Source organism: Panthera onca, chromosome X, assembly GCF_046562875.1.
Source record: "Panthera onca isolate mPanOnc1 chromosome X, mPanOnc1 haplotype 2, whole genome shotgun sequence".
In the NCBI taxonomy this organism is placed as follows: Eukaryota; Metazoa; Chordata; class Mammalia; order Carnivora; family Felidae; genus Panthera; species Panthera onca.
In genome coordinates this window covers 48,374,686-48,400,116 of record NC_138357.1, presented here as the reverse complement: position 1 = coordinate 48,400,116, position 25,431 = coordinate 48,374,686, and the positions used below count along the sequence as shown (strand labels likewise).

The window sequence follows — 25,431 nt, the reverse complement described above, 5'->3', positions numbered from 1 at the left end:
CTGGATTTTTTTATCTCTCTTTCTCTCAGCTTCCTCTTTTTCCATAACTTTATCTTCTAGTTCACCTATTCTCTCCTCTGCCTCTTCAGTCTGAGCCGTCGTCGTTTCCATTTTGTTTTGCATTTCGTTTAAAGCGTTTTTCAGCTCCTCGTGACTGTTCCTTAGTCCCTTGATCTCTGTAGCAAGAGATTCTCTGCTGTCCTCTATACTCTTTTCAAGCCCAGCGATTAATTTTATGACTATTATTCTAAATTCACTTTCTGTTATATTATTTAAATCCTTTTTGATCAGTTCATTAGCTGTTGTTATTTCCTGGAGATTCTTCTGAGGGGAATTCTTCCGTTTGGTCATTTTGGATAGTCCCTGGAGTGGTGAGGACCTGCAGGGCACTTCCCTGTGCTGTGGTGTATAACTGGAGTTGGTGGGCGGGGCCGCAGTCAGTCCTGATGTCTGCCCCCAGCCCACCGCTGGGGCCACAGTCAGACTGGTGTGTGCCTTCTCTTCCCCTCTCCTAGGGGCGGGATTCACTGTGGGGTGGCGTGTCCCGTCTGGGCTACTTGCACACTGCCAGGCTTGTGTTGCTGGGGATCTGGCGTATTAGCTGGGGTGGGTAGGCAAGGTGCACGGGGGCAGGAGGGGCAGGCTTAGCTCGCTTCTCCTTAGGTGATCCACTTCAGGAGGGGCCCTGTGGCAGCGGGAGGGAGTCAGATCCGCTGCCGGAGGTTTGGCTCCGCAGAAGCACAGAGTTGGGTGTTTGCGGGGAGCGAGCAAGTTCCCTGGCAGGAACTGGTTTCCTTTGGGATTTTGGCTGGGGGATGGGCGAGGGAGATGGTGCTGGCGAGCGCCTTTGTTCCCCGCCAAACTTTGCTCTGTTGTCCGGGGGCTCAGCAGCTCTCCCTCCCTTTGTCCTCCAGCCTTCCTGCTTTCCAAGCAGAGCTGTTAACTTATGACCTCCCAGACGCTAAGTCGCGCTTGCTGTCGGAACACAGTCCGTCCGGCCCCTCCGCTTTTGCCAGCCAGACTCGGGGGCTCTGCTTGGCCGGCGGGCTGCCTCTCCGCCCCGGCTCCCTCCCGCCTGTCCATGGAGCGCGCACCGCCTCGCCGCCCTTCCTACCCTCTTCCGTGGGCCTCTCGTCTGCGCTTGGCTCCGGAGACTCCGTTCTGCTAATCCTCTGGTGGTTTTCTGGGTTATTTAGGCAGGTGTAGGTGGAATCTAAGTGATCAGCAGGATGCGCGGTGAGCCCAGCGTCCTCCTATGCTGCCATCTTCCTGGTCTCCTCCCTTTGAGATATTTTAAAAGAAAGGACTCATCCGTTCCTCTGAGCCTCTGCCCATAATGCATAGAACATCCTCACAGGAAGCAGCATAGTAGAGTCAGACCTTGATTCAAATACTAACTCTGTTGCATAATAGTAGGCTTGACTTTCCTCACCTGTAAACAGGGAAATTTTCCTACTTCATAAGGTGCTTGGAGAAGTTAAGGAATAATATATAATGTGCCTAGCATAAAGCTTTGTACAAAAAAGGCATTCAGTATATATTAATGCCTTTTTGCACAAGAGGTCAAAAGTCACTTGGGCTCTACCTAGAAATCCAGGTTTTTTAACCCGGGGCCTTATTCCTGAGATGGGTTTGCTTAGTATGCGTGTGTGCATGTGTATGTGTGTGTGTGTGTTTGTGTGTTAAATTTTATTTTTTTAATTCATATCCAAATTAGCATATAGTGCAACAATTTCAGGAGATTTTTTAATGCCCCTTACCCATTTAGCCCCTCCCCCTCCCACTACCCCTCCAGTAACCCTCTATTTGCTCTCCATATTTAAGAGTCTCTTATTTTTGTCCCCCTCCCTGTTTTTATATTATTTTTGCTTCCATTCCCTTGTGTTCATCTGTTCTGTGTCTTAAAGTCCTCATATGAGTGAAGTCATATATTTGTCTTTCTCTGACTAACTTTGCTTAGCATAATACCCTCTAGTTCCATCCATGTAGTTGTAAATAGCAAGATTTCTTTTTTTTTTTTTTTTTTTTTGATTGCGGAGTAATACTCCATTGTGTGTGTCCATTCATCCATCGATGGACATTTGGGCTCTTTCCATACTTTGGCTATTGTTGATAGTGCTGCTATAAACATGGGGGTGCATGTGTCCCTTCAAAACAGCACACCTATATCCCTTGTATAAATACCTAGTAGTGCAATGCTGGGTCATAGGGTAGTTCTATTTGTAGTTTTTTGAGGAACCTCCATACTATTTTCCAGAGTGGTGGCACCAGCTTGCATTGCCACCAACAATGCAAAAGAGATCCTCTTTCTCTGCATCCTCGCCAACGTCTGTTGTTGCCTGAGTTGTTAATGCTGCTTAGCATATGTGTTAATCATTTCTCAAGACTAAATGATGATAGTAGGAGCAAAGGGTAAAAAAGGTCCCACCTCCTAGAAATACTGAAGGATCCAGAAAGAAACACAGCAAACAACATCTTCCTTCCCCTGTGCACATCTCTGTCCTTCCTCGTGGTACGGGGCTACAGAGCTAAAGGAAAAGTTCCCTTGGTACTTGAGAGAGAAAGAAAGGTGATGCGACTTTTAAGAAGAATTCTCAGTTCTCTCCATAGATACCAAACACAAAGGTCAATGGATCAGAGCTTGGCAGAGGTATCAGGCAGCAATGTAGGGAAAGGGAAATTTTCTTTCAATATGCACAGAATGGTTAAGGAAGGGCATTTGTCACTTTGGTTCTTCTCCTTCAATCCACTGAGCAGCAACAACAGTAAGTGACGACATCAGAAAGAAAAGCATCTACAGAACTAACAAATGTAAACATTTGACAGGTGAAAAAGCTTTATTGAAGCACACATACATTTCAGGGGGTAGAGAACAAAGGAGCAAGTTACAGCCCAGGATCCCAAATGATGCTTTCTGTTACAATATTAATCCACACCCACACCAAATCTTTTAAAAACACTCCTCTATTCAGTTCACATGTACAATAGAAACCACTGCAGCCACCCCTAGTCCATTGGCCTTATAGGAGAGTCAGCTAGCAGACTCTACCAAAAGGGATTTCTTCTCCAGTATAGACTCCTTTTACAAACAACTCTGTGTAGATACTGTTGCAAGAATAACAAGGTCAGTTTGGTACAGTGAGTTTCAGAAAATGAACCTTAGATCACCAGACCCTTCTTAGAAAGGTCTCAGCACACCACACCCATGTTACATCTAGGTCAAGTACAGGAAACAACAGAAAAAATAGAAAGTGAAACCACTTCACGAAGGAAGTCAGAATAACTGGGAGATTCTCTGAACATATTCTCTTGGAGCCCTAACCGTGCCCAGTCTGGAGAAACACTGGGCCAGTTTAGATGGTACTTGGCTATTCTGGCTGGTGTAATGGTATGTCCATCATATTCTATGTGGTACCACACTGCAGACACAAATGCTAAGAAAGATGTGGTATATGAGAGTGACGATATCTTGTCTTTTATTAGAGAAATGAGGAGCTGTCCAACAACAGCTGTATCTGTATAAAATGCAAAGATCCAGCATGGGCTGGGAGACATTTCACTGTCAGTCATTCTGGTCCTATGAGACCACTGAGAAGCCATTGTGCACATGTCCATGATTCAGTCAAAAGGTCACTATCTAATTAAAGTGTTTTTCTAAAGAAGCTCCATTGTAAGGGTCCCCTAAAGGTCTAGGGAAGGTGTATAGAGCTTGAAGAAACAGGAATTTTATTAGCATTTCAAAGAAAACAATTAGACCAAAGTAATATGGAAATTGCTTAAAAACAATAAGAGTTAAAAACCAAGTTCCAGAAATATGTCAAGGTAAAAATAGAGTTCAAAACATAAATTGGAAAGGAAAGGGCAGACCTACTCACCTCTCTCCCATCTTCTCCTGTCTTTAGTAACCCAACCCTGCTTCCCAGAGCCCTGGCCTCAGACCTATACAAATGCCAAAGGTAGCCAGGGCTTCCTGGGGAAGTAGGAAAAGAATTGCAACACAGGAGATAAAAACTTGTTTTAAAGGATTTTTAAGCTAATTAAACATCATAAAGATAAAAGAATGGACTCTGGAAATATACTAGATTATGCACAAATGAAAACATTTTAAACAGACCCTTATTCTTGAGCCTGCTTTAAAAAGAGGAACAAACCTTCATCACTCTAACATAATGAGATTTGTAGAAATATATGTTTATTACACACACATACATAACACACATGCACACACACACACATACATACACTAAATATAAATCTTTGCTCTTGGTTTTTTCGCTTCCTCTGACTTGCCCTGGACAGGACGAGACCTGCATAGAAGGACAGGGGCTCATAAGCCCAGCTTCTGCTTGGCCATCGAGGAACGGAGCTGCAAAATCCCTTCCGCCCAAGACCCTGGGTACTGTCGCATCTTCTGCCACAGGCTCACTTCTTCCCCAGTCGAGTCCATCCAGTCTACCACTTCCCCATTACTGATCCCTGAGGAGAAACACCAGAAGAAGCTGAACAGGGAACCCACTCCACAGCCTACCAGAAAAGAAGGGTTATACAGCAAGGGTAGCCATCCTGTAAAAGACAGTGTGCTACGAAGATAGGTTGCTGGGACAACAGTCTGTAAACTGCTCCCTGTTGACCCTGAAAAGCTATTTCTGTGCTCTTGAGACTCTATCAGGAGACTTCAAGTTGATGAAATGGGACTCCAAACAGCACATGGTAGCTTCAGACCTCTTATTCTGGGGCCATTACAGAGCTCTAAGTGTCTGACACCTCATGCCAGAGCTACTTCCCTGCTGTTATTGCCAACTTAACTGAAAAATTAAAAAAAAAAAAAAAAAAAAGGAAGCAGCAGCAGCTGAACACCTTTTTCTCTAGCTGTAGATTCAGGGACTAGAGTTCAGATTGTATGTGGCCTCATTCCTATTCTTTTGTACACTCATTCTTTCAGCAAACATGTATTGAGTGCCTACTATATACCAGGTACTCTTCTGGGCTCTGGAGATACAGTGGTGAACAAAAAAAGTTCTGCCTTGCAGGCAGCTTATATTTGGACAGGGAAAGCAGGAAATATACAAGCAAGTCAAGATACTTCAGATAATGAGATATATGTCATGAAGTAAATAAACAGGGTGATCTGTAGTGCCTAGATCAGAGCCTTGTTTAGACGGAGTGGTCTGAGGGTCTGTCCAAGGAGACATTTGGGTTAAGCTCTGAAAGATGGGAAGAAGCCTGACTGAGGTTAACTATAATTGCAAAGATTATGAAATTGTAATAAGCTTGGTATATTTGGAGAGCAGAAAGAATCATTGTGCTTGGAGCATGGCTGAGTAAGCAAGAGAGTTATATAGGATGGATTATAAAGGAACAAAGGGTCCAGAATCTATAGGGGCCTGTCAGAATGGCAAGAACTTTGGACTGCCTTCTAAAGTACAGTAGTAAGCCACTGAAGGGTTTTAAACAGGAGACTGATATGACCCGGCTTACATTTGTAAAAACATCATTCTAGACACTTTGTGTTAAATGCTTTGTATGACTTACTAATATACAAGTAGTATTAAAAGCTGCAGGCATGCAGAGACTATAGAGAGGGGAAAGAGGATTCAAGACTAAGTCTTGAAAAGCACCAATATTTAGAGTGGGTAGAGAATGGGAAACCCACAAAGAAAAGTGTAGTATCAGTAGAAGCTAAGTATTTTAAGAAAAGGGAGTGATCAGGGTGCCTGGGTGGCTCAGTCAGCTAAGTGTCCAATTTTGACTTACGTCATGATCTCACAGTTCATGGGTTTGAGCCCCATGTCAGGCTCTGTCCTGACAGCTCAGAGCCTGAAGCCTGCTTTGGATTCTGTGTCTCCCTCTCTTCTACCCCTCCCCTGCTCACACTCTGTCTCTCTCTCCTTCAAAAATAAACATTTAAAAAAATTAAAAAAAAAAAGAAAATGGGAGTGATCGGCTATGCTAAATAGCATGAATATTCTTGTAAGATGAAAACAAAATTTTGTCATGAGCAATTGCTCAGTGAAGTGGTCAGACAGAAGCCAGATCACAGTGGATTGAGCACTAAAAGAGATGTGAGGAAGTAGAGACAATTTAAGAAATTAGAAGGGGGATGTGGGGTCAATAAAAGATTTATTTCTGTTTCTTAATATTGGAAATACCAGAGCTTATCTGTGTTCACTTCCAGGAGGGAGGCAGAGAGAGTGCAAGTGATCAGACAGGAGAGAGAAGAGATTCCAGAAGTGAGGTTAGGAAGGTGAGGGTGTGATCCAGAACACTTGGAAAGAGCTTGGCCTTTGCTAGAAAGGACCCTTCTTTCATTATAACACAATGGAAGATGGAAATTATAAGTACAGATACAGGTAGGTTTTTAGACTTTTTTGGTGGTAGGATGATGGCATTCTTGGCCATCAGGGTCACATTTATCTGTACAGGTAACAGTGCATGAGCTCAGCCTTCCCCTAGGTCTGCACATAGTAGGCACTCAGTAAATATTGCCCAAAGGTTAACTGAAAGGAAAGAAGACAACTCTTGTTATAGAGGAGCTTTGAAGGAAGGGGGCTGGGTATAGTAGGAGTGAAATATATAAGAGGCCTTTAAAATAGTCAGGGTGGGGGAGAGGCTCTCACCAGTGCCAACACTCAGCCTGACCCCTCCCAGGAAGTCATTGCTGGCCATGGGCTCCCGGTCCCACACAGTCAGTTCCAGGCACATGTGTTGTAGATCTTCCAGCCTCACGCCATTGTAGACAAATGTATGGTTGTAGTGGGGATTCAGAGTCTTCTTCATCACAGGAGTTTTACGCTTACTGGCCTTGTTCCTCATGGGAAGGAGGTATCTGGCAGAGGATGGGGAGTAATCAACAACCTACTCAAACCTGGCAAGTAACTTTCTATCTAAATTCCCCTTTCCCTAGCTAGCCCAGGCAGGTAAGTCAACATTCAGATCCGAGTACACACACTCCCTCCTTTGAATATGCTGAAGCAGAGTTCTCACTACCTCCACTAGATCATTCACCTGATTCAATTCCTTTAACCTGGAGAGAAAATTAACATAATGTTATAGTAAACTGTTATCTACACTCTACCAGACATGGGTGTTAGATATTGGATCCCATTTCTTTATTTCTTTTTTATTTATTTTTTACATTCTTTAATTTAAATTCAAGTTAGTTAACATACAGTGTAATATTGGCTTCAGGAGTAGAACCCAGTGATTCATCGCTTACATATAACACTCAGTGCTCATGATTCCATTTCTATTGGACGAGGTTCTCTTTAAATAAAATCAATAGTAATAACTATAGGCCTAGCCAAACATGATTTTCAAGAGACCTTAAAAGTCACTGGGATGATGTATAATTTGGGGAAATCTGGCATTGTTGAAATATTGTGGAGAACAAAGTCCTGAGTTCCTAAATCTTAACAGTCAGGGGACACAGATTTTTATTCAGGATTAATTAAAAGCATAAGTGTATAAGAGAGGGAAAGTCCAGCCTATCTACCACCCTCCTCTTTGGAAATCCACACTATGTCACAGTCCAAACTGAGCTTAGACCAGTACAAAGGTGGCTGTGGAGGCTTTGCTGTTACCTATTTTCAGGAGCAAAGTTGGTTGCTGGAGGTGGTAGGATATACAAGGATAATGTCCACAGAGAAAGGTTAAATTGGGTTCATCTCTTAGCTCTCTTGTCCTAGAACTGGTTAGTTTGATGCTGGTCCAGGGACTCACCCCTTGACAAAGCTGTCTGAAGTCCCTCCTGATTTGGCAGCCGTCAGGTTCTTGGCTTCTTTGATCCACACCTGGAGCTCTCCCCCTTCCCCACCTTTACCTGTAAGGGATGTCAGCCATAGCAAGTGAGCCCCTACACCTTCAGATTTGTCTTGATCTTTATCTACATAGCACCTTCCATCCCTTGCCCCTAAAGGCAGCAAGCTTCGTGACAACTGGACCACATCTGACTTGGAGTCTTAGGACCTAACACAGTGCCTGACAGCAACCAACAGGTGCTCAATTAATAAGGACAACAGCAACAAATACTTTTAGAAAACTGGCTATGTGCCAGATCCTACATTAAGCATTTAATTCTCAAAGCATCCATATAAGATATGTACTATTATTCCTATTTTATAGATGAGAAAATGGGAGTTTAGAGAAATAAAGTTGCCTGAAATTTGTTGAAGAGTTTTTAAAAAGGGAACTCTTCTACCTGTGTTCTTGATCCCATGCCCGCTTCATAGGACTCATCAGATGTCATCAATTTCAATCCCCACTTCCCATTTTTAATATCTTTCTCTACCAGTCCTATCCCCTCAGTCTAAATATACACTAATCTCACCTCTTCTTCTTCTTCTTCTTCTTCTTCTTCTTTTAAAAATCCTTTTAAAAGAAAATCTCCCTTTACCCTTATTGCCTTCTCAAACTATCCTCCATGTTTCTCCTTTCTTTCACCAACAAGTATCCTGAAAGAAAGAGCCCATGTTCACTACTTCTACTTCTTTGCTTCATTCACTCAGGCTAGTTTCTGGTGAAATCTGGCTTCTGCTTCCACTTATCCACTGAATACTCAACCTAATGCCAATGCACCATGTCTTCTCAATCCTCTTTGGCCTGATATCCCAATACTATTGACGACTCCACTCTTTTCTTCTTCAATATCTTTCCTAATAACCCTCTACCCTCACTGGCTTTTCTTCCTCTCTTCATCCTTTAAAATGTTGTCCTTGCTTCTCTTCTCTAGTCATTCTGCACTCCCTTTTTGAGGATCTCTTTTATTCCCCAAGTCCTATAGATTAGACCTTGCTACAGGTATCTTTCTAAGAACTCTGGCTTCTCATTGCACAAATGGATTGAATTCAACTCCTTACCATTATGTTCAAAGCCTGTTTCAGTTAGGCACCAGCCTCATCAACAATTCCAGCCCCACTCCTGTAACTCCAGTGCCACTGAAATAAGGAGTTCACTACCTCACCACTTACATACAGCCCTTTACCATGCCTTTTTAAAGGCATTTACCATGCCTTTTTAAAACCTTTGCTCATGCTATCTCTTCTGGAACTGCCCTTCTACCCCATCCACTTCCTTTTCTTCCTGGTAAAATCTTAAGTCCAGTTTCATCCTTATTTCCTCTTTGAAGCTCTCCCACATATAACCAAAGAGAATTCAGGACTCCCATTATCGGTGGTCTTTTTCTGTCTGTCTTTCTTGCTAAACTAAGCTCTTCAGGGGAAGACAAATATGTCTTATTCATCTACATATCCACAGTCACTAGCACAATGCCTGGTGTGTTGATTCACTCTTCCTCAACCTTGACCTTCCTGTCCCTCATACTTCACTACCTCTGGCAACCACCTGTTCTCACCCCTGAAGTTTCTGTTCTATTCTGCCCTCTTAATAGCTTGCCACAGCTGGACCAAGTTCAAGTCAGTTTAATAGCCTAAAAAAATAAGTGCTAACCCTAAAATATTCCCTTCTTGCTGAAAAGTCTTACTCAGTAAAGGAATCTTCCCCAGCAGATGATCCAGGGAGCCTCTCAATCTGGTCTCTCCAACAGTGCTAGCCACCACCGCACTATCTCACAGACACCCCATAGAAAACACTAAGGGCTAAATCCACCACACACACACCCCAAACTCACTCTTTTTCCGGTCACCTCCAACAGGGAGTTTGGAGGCGGGGATGTATTTCAATGAAACCACCAACTCGCCTTTGTGCGATGGCAAGCCAGTCGGGGACTCAGCACTGATCTGAAACACAGGGAAACCCGACAGGTCAAGCTGGGCTTCTCAGGAGTTGTTGAGACCTCTCGCTGAGGAGATTCTAAAATTAGCCCTAAGAACAGCTTCATAATGTAAGAGAATCCACCTTGTGAATACAATCCAGGGTCCCAAGGCCATGGCAGCCACAGGTTTCCAAGGCAGTTCCTTTATTTTTATTTTTTTATTTTATTTTATTTTTTTTTATTTTTTAATATATGAAATTTACTGTCAAATTGGTTTCCATACAACACCCAGTGCTCATCCCAAAAGGTGCCCTCCTCAATACCCATCACCCACCCTGCCCTCCCTCCCACCCCCCATCAACCCTCAGTTTGTTCTCAGTTTTTAACAGTCTCTAATGCTTTGGCTCTCTCCCACTCTAACCTCTTTTTTTTTTTTTTTTTTTTTCCTTCCCCTCCCCCATGGGTTTCTGTTATGTTTCTCAGGATCCACATAAGAGTGAAACCATATGGTATCTGTCTTTCTCTGTATGGCTTATTTCACTTAGCATCACACTCTCCAGTTCCATCCATGTTGCTACAAAAGGCCATATTTCATTTTTTCTCATTGTCAAGGCAGTTCCTTTAGAAGGAGCTGCAGAAGAAGCAACAAAGTCTTCCGCAATTCCCACTATTTTGCTAATTTGGGGATACAGTTACTAGATTCCAAATACCCTCAAAGGTCTTCCAGCAAAGTTGCCACGCAAACTCACAGGGACTGACACCGTGGTGAAGAGTCTTGCTATCAACATCATTAGTAAGAGCCAAAAAGTGGGAACAACCCAAATGGCAATCGATATAGGAAAGGTTAAATGAGTGATTTTAATGCCATGTATGGCATATAGATTATGGCATGCAATCATCAAAAAGAATGCAGGGAATCCATACATGCTGACTCAGAAAGATAGCCAAGGTGTACTGTTAAGTCAGCAAAGTGAAATGCATAAAAAGTTTCCCACTTTTATTAAAATATATCCATGTCTATACATGTGAATATGTATGTATATAAATAATGATTATTATCACTTGTATAATAGTTACTATGTGCCAGGCACTGTTAGAAGTACTTTAAGTATATCATTTTGTGTAATCCTCAAGACAGTCCCTATGAGATAGGTACTATTATCCCCATTTACAGGTTATGGAACACAGAGGTTAAGTAACTTGCCAAGGTCATACAGTTAGCAATTGGCAGAGGCAGGATTCAAATTCAGACAGATTGGCTCCAGAGTCTATGCTTTTAATCACTATACTACACTGCATAGAAAAACCCAGAAGGATACATACAAACTTAACACTTGTTTATTCTACAGAGAGGAGTGGACTGGGGAAAGGAGAGAGGGCTTTCACTTTTTATTGTGTGTATATCTTCAGTGTCTTTTTAAAGAAAATGGTATGTATCACTCATATGATTTTCAAAGACAAAGAATAATTTTTTCTAAAGAGAGCTTGCAAAGATTTGAGGGCTAGGTGGAGGGAGCTCCACTGCAAGGATTTAAATATGTCACAATTTACAATTTTATATTTATTTATATTACTTTTGATTAATGGCTGTCTCTACCACTAGAACCTCAATGCCAGGAGGACAGGAATCACCCTATTTTTGCTCAGCCTAGTATGCCTGACACTTAGCAAAGTATCTGGCACACAGGAGATGCTCCAGAAATATTTACTGAATGAATGTAAGAGTGAATGAATGAATGAATGAATGACTGGAATGAGCAGCAAGTGGCCTGTTATCTTTGGCTGCTGGTAGCAGAATTGCTTCCCTCTATTGGCTCTCTCGGCATGGTTCTTTTCTTTTTGCTTTGGTATCTAGAATGTGAGCTGGTGCAGACTAGATGTACCCTGTCACCTGCCTGTGTTTGCTGGGGGTCCACTAACCTAAGGTCCTCAGCATGGAGTATACCAATGCCAGGAAAGCATAATCCCCACTGGTTTGGAAAAATGTACCACATACACAGAATGCACAGTTTAGTGTATGGGAGAGATACAAAAGAATAGGGAAGTGGATGCCAGGAAGAGAAAACTGAATGGGAGCAAATGGATTGCTAGGAGACACACACACATGCACGCATGCACGTAAAGATAGATCAGAGACAATAAATGTAAAATGTTTTAAGTTAAAATAGTTATGTAATACTGGAGTAGTCTTTTTTGATGTTTATAAATGTCTACAGAATTTATTAACTCCTAGATTGTGAACTTCAGTAGACTCTTAAAAACTAGAATTCAGCCTTAGCTAGAAATTGGTGTATTTTTTCAGTGGCATATTTTAAGACCAAATGCCTCCATTTTAATGCAGTTTTTTTCTTTTTATGTAAGACACTTTTATTGGCAGTGCTTCATAGTGGTTTATGGTGATGTTTCCAATATAATTATATCAACTGTAGGCCCCTGAGAGAATGACTTGTGTGCCAAATGCTTAAGAAATTCTAAATTTCTAATAATGTGCTATAGTTTAGTCATAATTGTTTTCCTGTTTTTATTAGTATTTAAACGGGCAGATTTAACATTGTTAATATTTTCCATGGAGGGCAGTAGCTATCAAAATACTGCATGTATTTTTCCTTTGACTCAGCAATTCCACCACCAGAAATTTCTTCTATAGTTACATTCACATAAGAAGGCCAAGACATATTACAGCATAGTTTTAACAGCAGAGAAAGCAAACAATTTATTATACAGGCACATGAAAGAATACTAGACAGCAATGAAAATGAGATAGATATGAAAGTGATGGCATAGAAAGAGGCCCATGATAAATAATCAATTGTTAAATGAAAACACTCAAGACATGTAAATGATGAGGTTCATATAAGCCTATTTGCATAAAAAGGAAAAAATATAAATCCTTACGTTTATATCCATGCTGCTTAATACCAAATCTCTATGAAGATATCCAAGTAGTTGATAACAGTGTTTATTTCTAGGTAATGAAATGCACTTTTCTTTTTATACACTTCTATGTTGTTTTCATTTTTAACCATGTGCACAGAAATCCTTTTATTCTTAATTTCTTAAGCAACATATGTAGACATGGTAAAAAGCTCAAACGTCATGGAAGGGCATACAGAGAAAACTAAACTGCTCTCTCATCTCAGTCTCTCTTCCCAGAGGCAGCCACTACTACTAGCTTCTTGTCTATCTTTCCAAAGATAGTCTCTGTAACACATACTACTTTTAGCATTTAAAATGGTGGTGTAAAAAAAATTTACCAAGGAACTTTTCCATTGAACAGTTCATATTATCAAGAAATCCTAACTCTGTTTTAGCAATCTTATCTTAACCAGAATGACAGTAACTTACTGAATGTCCATTATATGCCAGGCACTGTTATCTCCATTTTGTAGATGAGTAAACTAAGACTCACAGAAGTTAAGTGATTTACCTAAGTTATTTTATAAGAGAGGTAACTTACCCAGCTGGCAAATAACAGAACCAGGATTCAAATCCAGGTTTGCACTCAGATCCCAGGCACTACAATGCATACTGCTATATTCTCGCCTGAGATGCCATCTCCAAAGTAAAATTGTCCCTGGCTTGTGTGACAAAGAGCACAATAATTAGATCTCCATGAATTCCTTTACTTCCCACTGCTTTAGTAAAAAGATTAGCTTGGAAAAGGAGTATAGATTAGGATACACCCAAAAGGTTAGCTTGGAGAAAAGATGCAAGTTAGTATGTTAGAATATGCCCAAACTCTGGAACGTTATGAGGCAAAGCTTGGCACACACATGAAAGACTTTTCAAAGGAAAACTATGGCTTCATCCTTTGCCTGGTCTACAATTGCATCTGAAATTACTGTCAAACTCAGAAGCTCCAGCAGGGTGCACTAGAACTCTACAGAATATTACATTCAAAGACGCTACCAATATGTACCAGCAGAGATCACTGTAGACAATGCTACCTCAGAGCCAACTGTGTAAGTTGTGAAAGCAGACTACCTTCCCATGTAAAGGCAAGCAATGATCCAGTTTCTTATCAAGTTTCCAGAAATCCATCTGGACCTCTGCCTCTCCAAGGAAAGTGTTTCTGCCAAAACGACCATGATGCCAAACTGAGAATTGCAAAGTCCTCTGAGCCAGGAGAGATTCTGGGATCTCATACTGCGAAAAAAAGGAGAAGCCCAGGATGATTAGTTTGTGGTAATTCCTCAGAAAAGATTATTCAAAAATCTGAGCAACCATACCCAAAGTCCATAATCCTGAATACCAAATTACTTTAATCCCTAAGAATTCTGAGTTTCCTTCATGAAAGCCTCCACTTACCCCATTTCACAAATACCTACCCTATTCTATGGAAGGACCTGGAAAATTAATTTTTCCTTGACTGGATGAAAGAACAATGGAACATTCAAAAAGGATTGCCACAGAAACTCCTGATCCAAAATAACTTTTTAAAATATTTGTGGTCACATGAACCTCTGATTTCACAACAATCCAAGAAAGCCAGATCACCTTTGTTCTCTGGGAAGTTAGTATATGAACAGATGCCCATGGTGCATCTTCAGAAACAGACATGGCCACTGAAAGTCATGTCAACCAGCTGTGTAGCAGAGGAATTGCCACAGTTTAGCCCATAAGACAGGGCAAGTTCTACTCCCAGGGTCTAGATACTTACTCTGAGGGTCTCATCATATAGCGGATTGATGGTGTCCCGCTTGATGCTGGTTTTTCTTTTTCCTTGGCGGGACTTGTCAGGCAGAAGATAAGTCTTTACATATCTAGAGACCAAGGAGAGAACGGAGTCATTTGTTGTCTTTTCTGAAGCCCGTTCTTCACTTCTCTGCTTTCCATATACATATGCCATGATGAAATGAAAATGTCACATCAAGTCCTCTTAGACATGTCCTTCTTGTATTTTCCCAGTCCTAGTCCATCTCCCATATCTCTCCTAATCACTCTCAGTCACACCTCCCTGTCTGCCCAGGAAGTGATAACTTCAGTTCAAGAATGCCCACATAGATGCCAGGGTCTGAGCTCTCATCTCAGAGCATCGGTCAGGTTCCAGAAGCACTCACGGGTTAGAGCGCTTCTTGGCTTCATCAGCATAGGCCAGCTGGTGGCACTCCTTCACATGGATGACCAGAGTCTGTGTTTGCTGCTCATACTTGAGGGAAAAGGCGATCTTGCCGGTCACAAGGATGTTTCCAAAATCGCCAGCTTCACTATAGATACTCATCATGCTGCCAATTGTACTCTGAAGATAAAGCACCCACAAACATCTGGTAAAGGCATACTCCCCCTCCCACATTTGCTCACATCTTCCTTCAAAATAAAGCCACAGTCACGGAACAAAACAAAAGCTTCAGAAGCCCCTGCTATAAGCCAGTACTGCCAACAGGCTTGTACTCAGAGCATGAGACAGCCTAGTAGCACACTCATAATTATTGAGGTTAATAATCAGTTCTTGGCTCATCTATGTTCTGTCTCTCTTCTTCCCTGTTTTTTATAAATTTTATTTTTAGTTTTCACTTGTCCCAGAAGGTAGACAAGGAGTACAGGTAGGAGGAAACTATGGTCTTAATATGTTATATACACTAAAATGTTGGCTAGAGGGGGTCAGTTGCTCATTAAAACAAAGTGTCTCAATTATCTTTGGGTTTCTTTTACCCACCATATCCCTATCAAGACCTATAGAAAAAGTGATTCTGTAAGAATGGTGGGGGGCAGGAATCCCACCAGAGGTGAAAATACCTCTCAGGTAGTAGTCATCTCTGTAAGCCTGCCATTCTATTCCTGTGTGTAAGTAGAAAAAAACCCTAATCACTCTGGCTCCTGACTCTGTGTCCCCTAAACACTAATCTTTGTACTTCTGACAGAACTAGGCCCTAATTCTTAACTGTCCCTTTAACTTTATGATTTTGATTTGTATTGCTACTCCTTAATCATACCCTGATGCCAATTAACCCTGCCAGGGTCCCCTCATGACAATGTTCTTTTTCTTTTAAATGTTGATTTATTTATTTTGAGAGAGAGGAAGAGAGAGAATTCCAAGCAGGCTCTGAGCTGTCAGCGCAGAGCCCAACACGGGGCTCAATCTCACAAAGCATGAAAGCATGACTTGAGCCAAAATCAAGAGTTGGATGCTTAACCAACTGAGCCACCCAGGCACCCTAACAATGCTTTTGAGTGTGAGATTTGGAGTGGGCTCTGATGAAGAAATATTATCTTGCTCACTTCATGGCCTGTTACCTTTTTAGAGGAGAAGTTATGGTTTACTGTTCACAAAGCTGTGATAAAGAATGTCTCTAGTCCTAATTACCAAATTACCTAACTACTTCCAGGGCAGAGGCTGAGGGAAATCACCTAGCTGTGCACTAAGCAACTATTATCTAAACTGAGGATATGAATAAACAAATGTATCTCACTTACCTGGAAAGAGTGACTAAGATGATTCCCAGGTCCTGACTCTGCTCTAGAGAGATACTTCCTTCATTCCTGGTACCCAAACATGTCTATAGCCACAGAACCAATAGAACTTACCATGGACGAACCACTTTGCATGCTGCTTCTGGCTAGCTTCTGGCGATGCAGCTTCACCAGATGGTCAATGTCTTCTTCTTCCTCTTCCTCTTCCTCTTCCTGGAACAATAAATATAGATTCAGGGTTAATAAAATGAGAAAAAGTTCAAAGACTAATGAACTTCCTTTGGTGGGAGCCATAATTATTGCTAAACTCTGAGGTGTCATGTACACAGGCATGCACATATCCTTATTTTGTGTCTCCCATTTCAGGTTTCCAAAATATATTCCAACCATCTTTCTCAAATTTAAAGACAATAAGAATATCTCTTTCTCATTTGTCTGCCCAACCCAACCACCCCTTTACATTTGAATCAAAATAAGTATTTATTTGAACCCCAACTATATATCAAGCAATGTATTTGAAGATGAAAGAGACAATGAAGACAGTATTTTTCTTTAAGCAATTCAGCAACAAGATTTACTTTACAATAAAGATTCATGTTGCCCTTTCCTAAAGAATTAGGTCTATTAAGAGTATCAAGTACTAAGTTCAACTCTAGATTTATAAAATTTCATAGAGTGGACAAGTGAAATACAAAGGTACTTACCATATCTACAATGAGGCCTGGGACAGATTTGCTTCTGTCTCCCAAGGAACCACTTTCATGTCCCACATCTTCCGGGTGAAGATCAATAACAGATTTAGTGTATTCTGAGTGGAAGAGCAAAAACCCAAATCAAAAGAAACGTACTCTTCTCCGTACCAAGAACCCATCCAGGGTATTGAGAACTTCAATCTCTAAGGCCATGAAGGGACACCTACCTGAAGGCCTGAGGATTTTTCTGGTGTTCTTCTTAAATATCATTTCACCCTCATCAATTGATACTGCATTTTGACCCCCAGGCTGAGTTTCCTAGGAAGGAATGAGGGCCAGGAAATAGAAAAGGACTGCTGGGTAGGTGGAGGATGAATAAGGAAAAAATTGACTTAAGAATAAGGCTCAGACTCTGTTTCATATTCTGTGTCTCCTCCTCTCTCTGCCCCTCCCATGCTCATGCTCTGTCCCGGTCTCTCAATAATAAATAAATGTTAAAAAATTTTATAAAAAAAATAAGGCTCAGACTTTTGCTAAATTATGCAAAGTTAAAGGAAAGATTAATTTAATCTTAGGAATTTAATCCTAGGAAGTAGTACAAAACCTATTTTCTCACATGTTTCAACCAAACCTTAAATGCTCCCAAGTGAATCTGAACTAAAATTCATTTAACTGAATTCTTGATGTAAACTATTCCTGAGAAGGGAAAGAAAGAGAGAAGAGAGAGAGAGACCCCAACCGACCAATACCTAAAGCTTACCTTTTCTACTTGAGATGTGGGTGCAGATATCTTCTTCCATTCTGGAAAGAGTCCAGATTTATCCAGAGAGTCTCTCCTGGAGGTAGATATAGAAGTTATAATAAAATTACGTCCTCACCTTCCCCGTCTATGGAAGCTCTATGGAAGGAGATCCACTGGCTTGGGGTGATTGTAGTAACCAAATCCAGAAGGTAAACTTCACATCTGATTTACCTTGAAGGAATGCAAACAATCAGATAAGCAACTTTGCACAAACATAAGCACTCAATCCCCCCCTCCTAAGGGACAGCAGGGACAGTTGCTACTGGTCCAGGAAGACTCCTCCAAGATGCAGTAGCCTGTGGAAGTTAGCATGCTCCAGAAGGCTGTGCTCAAAGCCAACAGTAAATGTACTACTGACAAACGTGTGGCAAGGTCAGAGAAAATACTTCATTTGACTTGCTGAGGACAGAAGTCAGGAACACTGAAGGCACAGGACCCATGTATCCTGAGCTGGACAACAAAATGGAGACTTCAGTTGAGCAGAAGTGCAGAGACTCGCAGGGGTTTCACCTTGACATGCTATCCGAGTCGGCAGTGTAGCTATCCAGACTCTCATTCTCAGTCTCCAGTGCACTCTTTCCACTTTTCAGCTTGGGGACTTCAAATGGCACGCTAGAATAAAAACCAAGAGCCAATGTGTAAAGAAAGTGGGCTCTCCTGCTGGGAGTCAAGCTTCCTTCCAACCCATTCACAGTGGTAGCCTAAGCGATCTTCCTAAGATAAATATCTGAGTATATACTTTTAAAACTTTTTGGCAATTCCTCGTTGCTGTTGGAATTGAGTTAAAACTCCTCAGCAGGGTAAGAAAATCCTTATGATTTTGACCCCTGCTCACCTCTCCAGACTCATCTTTCACCCTCAACCTCTCCTTATACTTTACATTTCCAGAAGGATTAAGCTCTTTTGGTTCCTTGAACATGCCAAAGTTCTCCCTTTTACTCTTGTCTCTTCCTGGGATGTTCTTTGTACGATGAGCACTTTTCTTCACCTGGCTAAATCAACTCCTTCTTCAGGTCTCTCCTTGTATGTCAATTCCTCTAGGTCTCTCTGACTATGCCCCCACTCCAAGTCTAGATTAGTAACCTTCTTATATGCTCCTAAAGCACCCTGATTTCTTGGTAGCAGTCATCACATATGTAATTATTTATGTCTTTCAAATTATTTAATTTATTCAATAATTTAAGCAAATGATTTATTTAATGTCTTTCTCCTCCATTAGACTAAGTTCTGTGAGATCAGTGACTACAAATCTTATTCACTACTGTGTTCCCAATTCCTAGAAGAGAAATTACCCTACAGGGGGGCACTCATATATTGGTTGACCGAATGTTCTCAGTGGGGCTTAATGTATACACATAAATAACCAGTATGTTTCAAAGACAGTATTCAGAAGACCAGAATTCTTTCTCGGCTTAATGAATGGGCATTCAAAACAGCAGTTCTCATCTCTAAAGGGAAGAACACAATTCCTGGGACTCAAGGAATTTGTGAGAGCAGTTAAGAAAAGGGGAAAAATCATTCTTCCTCAAGAATCTCAACTAATTTCACTTGACTCCCAGGACATGACTCTCTCCTGGTCCTCTGACCTTGCTGGGGTCTCTTTCTGAGGCTCCTTTGCTGGTCCTTCATCTCCTAAACCTCTAATCTTTGGATTATGTCCAGGCTTATTCCTTAGACTGCTTCTCTTCGATATCTAGAATTATCCCTAAATGATCTCATCTAGTCTCATGGCTTTAAATATCCTCTATAAACTAATAATTCCTAAATTTATCTCTCACTCAAATGCCAGGCTGGTTTTTCCAATAGCCTACTTCACAGCTCTGTTTGGATATCTCAAAGACAACAAGTACAAGATTAAGGCCCTAATCCTCCCCCAAATCTGCTATCCCCTCAATTTCATCAACTGACAACTTCCTCCTTTCATTCTCTGGTCAAGGATCTTAATTTTCCTTTACTCTCCTTACTCTCTCACAATACAAATACAATCTGTTAGCAGATACTCTTAGCTCTCTCTTCTTTTTTTAATGTTTATTTATTTATTTTGAGAGAAAGAGAGAATGAGCAGGGAAGAGGCAGAGAGAGAGGGAGACAGAGAATCCCACACAGGCTCTGTACTGCTAGTGTGGAGCTTGACGCAGGGCTCAAACTCATGAAACATGAGATCATGACCTGAGCCAAAATTAAGAGTCGAATGCTTAACTGACAGAGCCACCCAGGCACTCCTTGGCTCTATCTTCAATTGTATGTAGAATCTGACCAGTTCTCATCCCCCATTACCACTACTTTTGGTCCAAACCACCATCATCTAGCTACTGGATGATCACAATAGCTTCCTGACTGAACTCCCTATTTCTACCCTTGTCCCTATACAATCTATCCTCAATACAGCAGTCAAAATGAGCTTTTAACATATAAGTCCAAATATAGAATTACCATATGACCCAGCAATTCTACTTCTAGGTATATACCAAAGAGAACTGAAAACATATGTCCACACAAAAACTTGTACACGAATGTTCATAGCAGCATTATTCATAATAGCCAACAGGTTGAAACAGTGTAAATGTCCACCAATGGGTGAAAGTATAAACAAAATGTAGTATATTCATACAATGAAACTTTACTGTCAATAAAAAGAAAGAAACTTCTGATACATGCTACAACATGAATGAACTTTGAAAATATTATGCTAAGTGAAATAAGCAAGACACATTTTGCATGACTCCATTTATATGAAAGACCCAGAATAGGCAAATCTGGTGTCTCTAGAAAGCAGACTAGAGACTGGAGAAAATGGGGAGCCACTGCTTAATGTATGTTATGTGAATTTTACCTCAGTTTAAACAAAGAGAAAAAGATCACGTCATTCAGAGTCCTCCTCCTCATGCGGACTGAAAGGGTCCTTACAGGTGCCAACAAAGTCTTACATGATCTGCTTCTCATCCCTTCTCTGTCCTCGTCTCCTACTGTTCTCCCCTTGCCCATTCAGTTCCAGATTACCTAAATGTGCCAAATACAAACTCACCTTCGGGTCCTTATATCTTCTGCTTTCTCTGCCCACAGTGCACTCCCCCCATGTACTCCCAGGGATTGCTTCCTCCCTCATTTGCTTCATGTCTTTGCTCAGATGTCACCTTGTTATTAAGACTTTTCCCTGGTTACCCTAAGTGAAACAGCATATATACACACGTTTTCTTGGCACTCCCTATCCCTTTAACCTACTTCATTTTCTTCATAGCACTTGTCAACATCTGATATGATATATTTATTTGATTATTGTCTGTGTCCATCTACCCCCAAATCTAAGCTCCACAAGCAAGGGACTTTATTGTATTTACCAATGTATCCCACTGCCTAAAACGGTGCCTGGCAAATAGTAGGCATTCATAGATATTTGTTTAAAAAATGAGTGAACTATTAAATGAACAAAGAACAAAGTAACCAGAATCTATAATGTTTTAGGCAGTAAATAATAAACTTTCCAGGTTATCACATGATATTTGCAATAAGTTCATGAAAACAGCAGGGTTTGAAATCCTAGGGTGTGCATGAAACAGTAGTCATTTCTTGAGAGATGTATTAGCTTTATAGTCTAAGGCACAGCAGGGAAGTTGATTTCATTTTTACTTTAGAATCATTCTTTTTCCCCCTTTGTTCCAAAGAATAAAGAACCCAAAGAGGAACCATTCCTCTAGAGAGGTAGTTGAACAATAACTCATGGAGTGTGTTTTCTGCTTGTATTTTTCCTAAAGATTAATATGTACTAACTCACAGATGATACAAATAACCCTGGGGAAAAAAGGCAATTATTGACATCTGTGCAGTAAAAAGTAGACTAAGAGATGGGAGTCCTGGGCTCTAACTATCTGTATAATCTCAGGTAAATCACTTATCTTGCTTTCTTTTCTGTAAAAATAAGAGGGCTGAATTTGATTACCTCTGCGGCTCCATAATTTTATGGCAAAGATCATTTATGGCCACTTAATCTGCTTCCATGCTTATGGTAAATAAGTCTTCTGGGTCCAATGAGACAAGAGGTTATAGACATCCAGAAGCAGCAGGTTTCAGAAATTACATTCTGACCGATGATGTCAGATGTGTTCATCAGATTCAGGAAATAAAAGCCATTCTTATCCTTATCCACAAAGGAAGAAGGGGGCCTCATCACCTAGAACAGATGAGTCACCCACCCAAAGCTGTGTGGAAACACCATACAGATAGCAAAAAGAATGAGCCAGACCCTTAGTGCTGACATGGAAAGATGTCGATGTTATATTTTTCTGTGATTGTTCCATTTACACCTTGAGTTATAACTGACATAAATAAACTGTACATGTTTAAGTGTGCAATTTGATGAGTTTTAACATATACAGACACTTGTGAAACCATTACCACAATTAAGTTAGTGAACACATCTATCACTCTTAAAAGCTTCCTCTTGTTCCTTCATAATCCATTCCTCACTCCCTACCTGACCCCAGACAGAAAGCGCTGATCTGCTTTCTGCCATTAAAATTTGGATTGCATTTTCTAGAATTTTATATAAGTAGAATCATACAGTATAGCTTCTATTTTTTGTTTGTTGTTTTTTGTCTCTTTGTTGTTTGTATCAATAGTTTATTCCTTTCCATTGCTGAGTAGTATTCCACTGTAAAAATAAGCCACAATTTATCCCTTTACCTTATTGGTAGAGTTGTTTCCAGCATTTGGCTATTACAAATAAAGCTGCTATGAATATTCATGTACAAGTCTTTGCATGGAAATACGCTTTCACTTCTCTGGAGTAAATACTGAGGAATAGGATGGCTGAATGACAAGGCAGTGCACATTTAAGTAAACTACTACTAAACTGTTTTTCAAAGTGGCTGTACTGTTCCACATTCCCACCAGCAGTGTATGAAAATTCCAGTTGTTTTACATTCTCACCAACAATTGGTATGGTCTGTTTTTTAATTTTAGCTATTCTAGTGGGTATACAGTAGTATCCTATTATGATTTTAATTTGCATTTCTCTAATAATTAAAGATGTTGAGCATCATTTGACATCTATATAGTGTCTTTGGAAAAATGTCTGTTCAAATACTTTGCCAATTTTCTACTGGATTATCTATATTATGGAGTTTTCAAAGTTCTTTCTCTTTCATTTATTATCATTTACTAACATGTATGTAGTATGATCCTTTTTAAAAAAGAAATGGGGGCGCCTGGGTGGCTCAGTCAGTTAAGCGTCCGATTTCGGCTCAGGTCACGATCTCGCGGTCCGTGAGTTCGAGCCCCGCATCAGGCTCTGGGCTGATGGCTCAGAGCCTGGAGCCTGCTTCCGATTCTGTGTCTCCCTCTCTCTCTGACCCTCCCCCGTTCATGCTCTGTCTCTCTCTGTCTCAAAAATAAATAAACTTAAAAAAAAATTTAAAAAAGAAATGAAAATGTAAGAATCCAATCCATATTTATACATTTAGACAGTTATGATAGTCCATACAACAAAACTAGTAATGACTATTAATGATAATAGCTGGGGGCAGAAGCAGTGAGGCTACAGGGGACTACATTTTACATATTTTATTTACTCATTTTACATATTATATTGCTTTTCAACAATCATATAAAATATGATTAAGTTATTTCTCTTTGGCTGAGGGAAATCTAGGGGGAAAACACAAATAAAAGCCAAAACAATTCACCAGCAGCAGTCAAATAAGGAGTAAAGGGTCAAGTCATAAGTTCAAAAAGTCATGGCTAAGAAAACAGAAGAAAGATTTAGTTCAGGGGTGCCTGGGTGGCTCAGTTCGTTAAGCATCTGACTTTGGCTCAGGTCACGATCTCACGGTTTGTGGGTTCAAGCCCCGCATCAGGCTCTGTGGTGATAGCTCAGAGCCTGGAGCCTGCTTCTGATTCTGTATCTTTCTCTCTCTCTGCCCCTCCCCCACTTGCTCGTGTGGGCTCCTGTGGGCACGTGTGCGCTCTCTCTCTCAAAAATAAATAAACATTAAAAAAATTAAAAACAAGCAGATGGTTTATGGTTGCACAGCAGGATGTAAATGTTATAAGTGCTAACAAAGTAAAAGTAATTTGAGTAATAAAAAAAGGAAGTAGGGGAAAGCATTGGTAGGAAGTGTAAGAAAGCTAATTTCCTCCTCTTTCATAGCAGACAGTCCACTGATATTATTGAAACAGGTAGATTTTTTAAATGACTAAATGACTGGCCAAGCACTTCACTGCTAGGTATCTACCTAAGAAAAATGTAAATGTATGTTCATACAAAAAATCATAGTGAAAGTTCACAGCCGCATTACTCATAATAGCCAAAAAGTGAAAACAACCCAAATGCCCATCTACAGATGAATGGATAAATATGGCATATACATATAATAGAATACTGTTTGGCAATGAAAAGAAATGAAGTCCTGCTACACGCTATAACATAGATGAAGCCTGAAAACATTATGTTAAGTGAGAGAAGACAAAGGACCACATAGTCTTTGATTCCATTGAAATGAAATGTCCACAATAGGCAAATATAGAGATAGAAAGGAGATCAGTGATTGCTGAGGGATGGGGAAGGAAAAGGAAGTTGGGGAAGTGACAACTAAAGAGTACAGGGTTTCTTATTAAGGTGATGAAAAGTTCTAAAATCAATTGAGGTGATGGTTTCACAATTCTGTGAACATATTAGAAACCACTGCATTATACACTATAAATGGGTGAATTGTATGGTTATGTGAATTGTATTTCAATAAGGCTGTTGCCAAAAAGATACTAGGAAAAAAATGATTGCTCAATGGTTTTTATATTTTTTTCTTAAACTTAGTGGGATGTTAATGACTAATATCTTTTATGGTAAAGAAACACTTGAAGATTAGCAATTCTTCAATTTTATTTCAGTGTTTTATTCTGTTAAATTCAAGTAAAATTAAATAGCATGTTTTTAATGTAAATATTATGATCCAATATAATGCAGATTTTTCAGTCTATCTACCCACCCATCCTTCTATCTATATATATGCACAAAAGGTATTGGAAATAATTTTTACATGTGAATACTGTGGTAGTAGGAATTTGGGCGATTTGTTGCTTTCTTTATTATTTCCTATACTAGTTAAATTTTTAATAATAAGTATGTGTCATTTTTATTCATCTTTAAATTGTTCTTAAAAGAACAGAGTAAATATGAGAAAATGTTAATGTTTACATGTGGGTAGTGGGATTAGGATTTTTTTTCCCTCCTTATTTATTCTTTTCTGTACTTTCCAAATTTTCCTGTAATAAGCAACTATTATTTTCTAAATAGAAGAAAGTTAAAAATGATAGAATTAAAAGGATGTATAGCATTTCTGAAAGTGATTGCTAGTTCTTACCTGGGCTCCTTCTGTTGCTCCTGAATGATCTTTCTTCCTGGCCAGATGTCATCCATCTGTGACTGATGAAGAAGGGACTGTCCCACTGTCTCTCTTTTATTCACTTCAAGACAAACAAAAGCATGGCAGGGTGGTGGTGATGAGAGGGGAAGGGGAATACATTACACTTGCAGACAGGATGGCAATATTATCTTTATATTACACCCCCGCCCCCAGAGCCCATGAAGTGAAACTACCACCAGTAAGAACATAATAGGATTCCACACCAGAGGATCTATCACTGAAGTTAAGCACTTCAAAAAAAAAAAAAAAAATTCCAGGAAGATCAGTACCTGAGGGTTTACGGCGCAGGGACATCCTAATTATCTCACTGCCTGTGTGGTAAGCAAAGCGATTCACTTTCTGGTCATAAAACCAGTCACCAGTTGCCTTCTTCAGCTCTCTGGGAAGGCATAGAAGAAA

The 25,431-nt window shown here is 40.4% G+C and overlaps 1 protein-coding gene across 7 annotated transcripts in view; it reads right to left on the bottom strand.

Annotated features, from left to right (window-relative positions):
- Positions 1–2,818: 2,818 nt before the first annotated feature.
- SYTL4 (synaptotagmin like 4) overlaps positions 2,819–25,431 on the bottom strand; it is a 205,572-nt gene continuing 182,959 nt past the window's right edge. For 6 of the 7 annotated variants that reach the window (XM_081792643.1, XM_081792644.1, XM_081792645.1 and 3 more), the window contains 14 exons: positions 25,302–25,411; positions 24,970–25,072; positions 18,125–18,226; positions 17,573–17,648; positions 17,040–17,130; positions 16,825–16,928; positions 16,235–16,333; positions 14,770–14,948; positions 14,370–14,472; positions 13,694–13,855; positions 9,626–9,734; positions 7,720–7,819; positions 6,618–6,826; positions 2,819–4,476 (listed from right to left, as the gene is read on the bottom strand). In XM_081792643.1, coding sequence (XP_081648769.1) covers positions 4,328–4,476; positions 6,618–6,826; positions 7,720–7,819; positions 9,626–9,734; positions 13,694–13,855; positions 14,370–14,472; positions 14,770–14,948; positions 16,235–16,333; positions 16,825–16,928; positions 17,040–17,130; positions 17,573–17,648; positions 18,125–18,226; positions 24,970–25,072; positions 25,302–25,411 — 1,696 coding nt within the window. In that variant the 3' untranslated portion in view covers positions 2,819–4,327. The remainder of the gene's footprint in view (positions 4,477–6,617; positions 6,827–7,719; positions 7,820–9,625; positions 9,735–13,693; positions 13,856–14,369; positions 14,473–14,769; positions 14,949–16,234; positions 16,334–16,824; positions 16,929–17,039; positions 17,131–17,572; positions 17,649–18,124; positions 18,227–24,969; positions 25,073–25,301; positions 25,412–25,431) is intronic. The other variant, XM_081792649.1, reaches the window with a different exon arrangement.